Source organism: Papilio polytes, unplaced genomic scaffold (genome assembly GCF_000836215.1).
Source record: "Papilio polytes unplaced genomic scaffold, Ppol_1.0 DF823692.1, whole genome shotgun sequence".
Lineage (NCBI taxonomy): Eukaryota > Metazoa > Arthropoda > Insecta > Lepidoptera > Papilionidae > Papilio > Papilio polytes.
Window position 1 is genome coordinate 312169 of NW_013525512.1, and position 7087 is coordinate 319255.

General features: G+C 35.9%; 1 protein-coding gene across 2 annotated transcripts in view; it reads left to right on the top strand.

Annotated features, from left to right (window-relative positions):
* The window catches only part of LOC106103997 (protein TANC2), a 120447-nt gene that overhangs the window by 101514 nt on the left and 11846 nt on the right, over positions 1 to 7087 (top strand). For both annotated transcript variants that reach the window (XM_013283926.1, XM_013283927.1), the window contains one exon: positions 3294 to 3707. In XM_013283926.1, coding sequence (XP_013139380.1) covers positions 3294 to 3707 — 414 coding nt within the window. The remainder of the gene's footprint in view (positions 1 to 3293; positions 3708 to 7087) is intronic.

The window sequence follows — 7087 nt, forward strand, 5'->3', positions numbered from 1 at the left end:
AGTGAATTACGTAGACGAGAGTATTTCTGACCGACTTCCCAAAAGGAGGTACTCAATTCGTCTGTTTTTTTAGTCGTAGTAGTTAAATCACTGGCGTAGGCTAGGCTTATGCCTTAAGGGGACATGGTCGTGTTCCATACGGAGATCCCATTCCCCCCTTTTTCTTGCGATATTGGCGACCACCGTGGGGTTTTAGTCGGTGCAAGTCCGACATATTCCGACTCTAGGTCCCAATGAGTCGGAATATGCGTAGGCATTTCCCCACGTAAAAAAAAGGCTAGGCTTATGCCTACTACCTATCTAGTAGCTGGCATGCCAGTTACTGGATCGTGGGTACTTAGATACCATCCTTATTGTTTCGGTTACTGCCATATCAGTCATAACAGTCCCTTGGTAGATTTTTAAAACTGGTGTTTAATTAATCGGACATTCTGTTTTGTTAAAAATCTAGTATATTAAAACAAAACGTTCTCAATAAAAACAATCATCTAAATGTGCTTTGTTAATTTTATGAGTCGATAAAGACTCCAACTCCAACGGTCATTTTACAGTTCGATAAACAAAACACGAACATTTAAAAAAATAAAACAACAATAAAATATAATAAAACAAAGCAATAATGATACCGTCTAGCCACAACCACAAGAAACCTAATAGCTTCGAAATTGATGAATTCTTTTACAGAAAATAACATTAAGAGTTAGTCCTTAATTCTTAGAGCATAGAGTTGATTATCCATTAATAAAAATAGGTTAACTTGATTTTTTTAATACCGGCAGCTTTAAGATGACTCATCGTTTGTCAGATGTCTATTCTAAGATATCAGTTCCTCTCTGTCTTTCGGTATATAATTGAAAAGAGAGAGATAACGGTCTATATTTTGCGCATTACTTTTACAATGTAGTATTGTATTGTGGCATTTGTTTTTTGTTTATCTAGTAAAACTTTTTACTGTTGATGTGATCTGATATCTTCTATTAAATTACCCTAACTTGATATATAAAATTCCTAGTAATTTTGCGGGAAAATGTGGAACTAATTTATCTCTGAACATTACAAAGAAAAAAGAAGTCGATTGAAACGCCCTCTATGTTTATATTACTGGTTTGTCTTCAATTTCAATATCTATTCAAGTTACTTTACTGTCACACTTTATTGGTTACTGTCTTCTAAAATACGTTCTAGTAATGAAGTTGGAATAAACCACACACCTTCAATTTAAATGAACAGTTAAAACTGACCGTCTATAGGAGACTTTAGAAATGCTTCAGTGAATATTTTAAATTCGCCCTAAGATACGATTTTATGAAACGAGAGAGAGACGACCCTAAGGTACGATTTTAACTTCCGGATTTAGTCGTTAAGTGGAAACTAAGTTACTATAGGTTTATTACGAAAAATCTACACTAAAAGACTGCGTGAACATTTAATTAGTAGAATCATCATCATCATCATCACCAGCTCACTATACGTCCCCACCGAGGGGCTCAGAGCCTACCCTAAGTAAGGGTGACTAGGCCATAGTCAACCACGCTGGCTAAGTGCGGGTTGGTTGACTTCACACATATCTTTGAATTTCTTCGCCGATATGTGCAGGTTGCATCACGATGTTTTCCTTCACCGTAAGAACGTCGTATCGGCAATTAGTAGAATGTATGAAATTAAATAAATATTTACTCCTTAATATTTGGTAATGTAAGCTACAAGCAATTTGTCGTATTGAGAAAGCGTCTATATGAGGTAATCGGATCGTTCAATAAAATTCTCTCTTTACTCGAGGCCTAGTTAATTGCGTACTTACGGACATTTTCTACCAAATTACGGTCATCATTCGACATTAACAAATTACCCCTTTTTTGGGATTCAGTAAATATAGATGGAGAAGCAAAGTTTGATTTATTTTATTACTTTAAAGGAAAAATGGTTTTTAATTAATTTTATTAAATAACACTTTATGTTATTGCTAAAATAGAATTGGTTCGATTAAAAATCTTTTTTGAGTAAGAAAAAAGTATTAAAAAAACGCCTTAAAAAGTATAAAATGTATAACAAACGCATTAGTTCACAAAGAAGTATTTAAGACTGATTGTAAATAAAAATACTGTCCTTTTAAAAACAAACATACTAATATTATAAAGCGGAAAACTTTGTTTGTTTGATTGTAATAAAATAACTCAAAAACTACTGGACCGATTTAAAAAAAAATTACCATTAAAATGATACGTCGTCAGTAACATGGGCTATGTTTTATATTATTTTTTAATTTCACGGGGACGGAGTCGCGGTCGAAAGCTAGTGTTTTAAAAAGAAAAGTCTTAATCTGTGGCGCATAATCAAAATGTAAATAGTTAAGCTTTTTTTAATTAACATTTATTTATTAATATTAATGTATTTAAAACGGCGCTACATTAAATAACATGTTTTCACAGCAATCAATAACGTAGGAAACAAGCAATATTTTTACAAAGGTTAAATAATGAAAGCGCTTTCATTGTAAATTTTAACGAACACAATCAATCATACAAGAAGGACGAGAATTATATAATACTAAAGAAATCACCCAACTTCGCATAAGTTATAAAAAAATATTGTGTCATACCAGCCTGTTAATATGCGTTTTCACTGAAAGACATGTACAGAAACATATTCTTTCAAATAAAACGAAAAGTTTCTCGCGTACCTTGCGACGTAATTTATTTACTAATGATTTTAATTAAAAAAGCCCAAAGATCACTAATGAATGGAAAATAAATTATTTTTTTCCAAAAATCAATCAAAACAAATTTAATTGCAATATCGATGTGGGACATTCGGAAAGTATTGATCAATAACTGTCATTGAACTGTAAAACTGATTTATTGCCACTTTTACAGTGAAAAAGTAATTTTTTTATTTCATGTTAATTTTGAAACATGCACCAAATTACAATGTAAAGTTTGTTCCGAAGGATTTCTTTTATATTTTATAGTTCACATTCAATCTTTAATATCAAGTATACGTTCATCTTTGTACCAATATCTATTCCTACAATTATCCCACAATTTACCAACGGCTATTGCTCAGTTATATTATTACTTTATAATATAATTACCGGTCTTCGTCCATTAAAAGACTCTAGAGAGTTATTTGACGTCGTAAAGATCGCATCCTCTACTTTTCTATTCATTGTGATGTTTTTATGTTTCTAAATTGTATCTAGGATCTTTCTCTGAAGTAACTACAGATTTATTTAGATTTTCTTTTTTTGTAATGTAATTTATTGAAGATAATTTAATAAAAATGTATTGTTCCAGATCTGGCTGCATTACGACAACTGCTCGAAAACGAAACCGGTGGCACATCCTGTCCCAGTTGTAACATGCCCTTTGACAAGGGTAAAAAGAGAAAGCTTATCGACACGTGCGGGCATGAGCGCTGCTACTCGTGCATGTTCAGGAACGAAGCGTGCCCCATCTGCGCCCGCAACAATCAAAACCGGCGGCCCGGCATGGAGCGCTGCACGCCCTCGCCGCAACGGCCACGCGATCACGACTCTCCATCCCCACTACGCTTACCTAGACCCCCAAAACAACCTTCCAGTCTCACACAGACCTGTCCCACACCGCCCCACACCAGGCGGAGATTCTTCCTCAGTCCCAAATCCCTTAGAAGCCCCTTCGGCCAACGCACCTCGCGACATTCGCACGAGAACCACGTCCCACTATCTGGTGAGTGTAATTGTGCAACCTTAATTGACCTATTCGCATCAAATCCGATCGCGGCGTGTAAAAGATCCCTCAGCTCGTAAATAACAGAGCGGCGGTTGCAACACGGCGACTGCGACGGCGACACTCGCCCACGCCGTCCGCACCGGATGTACGTAGGGGTTCCGTAAAAGACCGGTTGTGTGTTTATTAACCTAGCCACGGATTCGATAGACTTTTGCAACGTTGGCCGCGCAGACAGGCCGGCTGCGGACTTTATCTTTACATCTGTTACATTTTCGATTAATTGCGTCACTCCGCATCGATATTTATCTGCGGAGGCAGTGCCGCAGCTGCTGTTTCCTAATAAATCAACTTCGCTCAACTTTAATTCGCTACGCTTGTAAATTCTGCTTCATTGATTCTACATTGATTTTATCTTTCTGTTAGATTTCGAGGCTATTTCGTGTCGTGCTTTGGAGGACATTAGCTTGATAGAGTGATATTCCAGGGTTACCAGAAGAGGGCGCGAGGAGCGCCGCGTGGCATAGCCTGGTGTTCAATAAGATCCGCTCGCTGTGGTCCGCCCACTCGTCCGTGCCGCAAGGACTCAACCAGCTGACAGGCACGGATTATAATTTATTTCATCAGAGGAATGTGGATCAGATCATCAAATACAATATTCCAAAAAATAAAAATAAAAAAAACACACTACTAAAATAAGGTGTACCAAAGGTTTCTTACTTGATAATTATATTTACTGTAATGCTTATTAAAAATAGAATTATAGTATTTCGTTGAAATCTCGTTTTCAATTCTATATACATTTTATTGACTAAACAAAGATTGAAATCTTTTATGACAAATGTTCTAATTTAAATATTCTATCAAGGGGTCCACATTCCTCTGGTCTGAGGGCACCGCCGCCGTTTTGCACACTTTTTGCCTGTTGCCGCGGCACGATTGATGTGATACTATTGATTTGTTTGTTTTTTGCTTGCATTGTTTTAAATTCACAAAGATTTTGAGCACCAGATACACCGATGGTGCTTCGTTTCAGAGATTATCAAATTTTGCATGTTCAAAAATAGTTTTTCTGCATATTTAGTAAGACGGAATGACGTAAAAATATTCACGTTATTTTTCATAATCCTTTCTACGTTTAAGGTAAAGATTTATAAAGTGCATACTTTGGTAAACTTGCACCACTATGCGTAGGTTGACAGATTGACAAACAAACATGTGTGTGTAAAAATAGACATCGTAAGTACCTATTATCTTGTAAGTTTGACAATGCGTGTGTTTTGTGTGAGTTTTTTTTGGTTTTAGAGTTAGTTCCATTATTTTATCCAACAGATTATTAATAAATTTTTTTTAACCTCGAAGCATCCAAGTTTAAACTGTGAGGAAACAAATACGTTAGATAATACAAGATGGCGCTGAAGGACATAGGAGTGTCAAACATTCCATTTCGAGGATACACCGAAGTGGAAACAAAGAGAGCTGATTCCATCATATGGGATACAGAGGAAGAGAGAGAGATAGAATACTAGATAACATATGGTTTTGTAAGAATAGATTTCAATACTGATTAAAACATACATTTCTACAAACATATTGTTCTATAAATGCGAAAGTTTAGATGGATGGATGTTTGTTAGAGTTTGTAGCCTAAACGGCTGAACGGATCTCGATGAAATTTGGTATAGACGTAAATGATAGTCTGGAAGAACATATAGGCTACTCACTTTTGATTTTTAGTGCCACCCGGACGAAGTCGCGGGCGAAAGCTAGCATACAATAAAAACAGAATTATTATACTGATCCAATTAAATGACAAGTCATTGTAAATTATCAATGCTTCTAAGAATAATTTGAACTTTATTATGTCTACAATGAAATAAGGCTAGGCGTGTAGTGGGCGCGGTAGTCTTGGTATAACCATGTCTTAATGGAGCAAGGTGAAAGACGCCTTCGGTTTGCAAGCATCCTTATGCCCCCAATCCTTAGTATAGAACCAATTGATGAAACTTTTTAAATTAAAATAAAACTATGGAGCGAGAACATACATCAAAAGTTTTGTCAAATTTTTATAGGTTATGATTGTAAGTTTTGTATTTATGTATGCAACGGAATAACTTAAAAACTATCGTATTAAATCTAAAAATTCACAAGTCACAAGCAAAGTCTAGTCTCATTAATTTGTAAATCTTTTTGTATATTAGAGCGTTGGTGGTTCAGTGGTTGAGGCACTTGGCTTGTAATCTACAGGTCTTGGTTTCGAATCCCGCTATGTACCAATGTAGTTTTCGATTTTTCGAATTTTCATATGTACGTAATTTACCCGACGTTCTTACGGTGAAGGAAAATATCGTGAGGAAACCTGCACATATCGGCGAAGAAATTCAAAGATATTTGTGAAGACAACCAACCCGCATTTGGCCAGCATGGTTGACTATGGCCTAGTCACCCTTATTTAGGGTAGGCTCCGAGCCCCTCGGTGGGGACTTATAGTGAGCTGGTGATGATGGTGTTGATTGTATAGTAAATTCTTGAAATATTGCACTTGCGTGTAACAACGTAATTTTAATAAAAAAAAAAACAATGAAATGCAAGTGAAGCGTAACATTCGTAAAGCAGACATTTTTACACTTGATCTGCTGACGACTGCATTGTCTAACTTCATGCAGCCTTGACAATGGCCCCGCGTAGCAACGCGCCGTGTACAGACTTCAGAAACATACTAATAAATAAAAAATGAATACCAATTATCGGAATTCTGCCTCCTGAAATATTGAACGTAAGGGTCAAATAATGTTTTTAAGTTGTTTTAAAATTAAACGAGAAAAATTCAATACAATGGATTAGGGAACTTATTATCCAATGGAATCTAGTTGGTTGTCCAAAATAAAATTACACTCCACACTTAGATATAAACACTTTTAATTAAACAATCCAAAGTTCCTCCTTGATACTTTCTCATTAAAAACAAATATTTTTAAAATAGGCAAGAATAAGAACACAGATAATTAAAATATGATTTGTGCTGTCGACTGTACTTTGTATCCGCCGGGAGGTCGCACTGACATTTTCAATCGCACAATAGCACGTGAAAGGTTTCCACGGCCGATATTTTGCTACGCCTCAATACCTCGTGTTCCGCTCCCTGGCTACCCGCTGGAGGCAACTATTCTGAATCCCAGGACAGTGCAGTATAAAAAAAGGTTTTCTTCAACTGGCAATCTTGCAATTTTTACGCACGAACGGATCAAATATAAACTAAAAGCTATTGGTACAGATAAAAAAGTATAAAAACAACGACATCTTTATACAATTTTTGACCGACTTCCCAAAAGAAGGAGGTATTCAATTCGACGGTATATTTTTTTTTTTTTTTTTTTTTT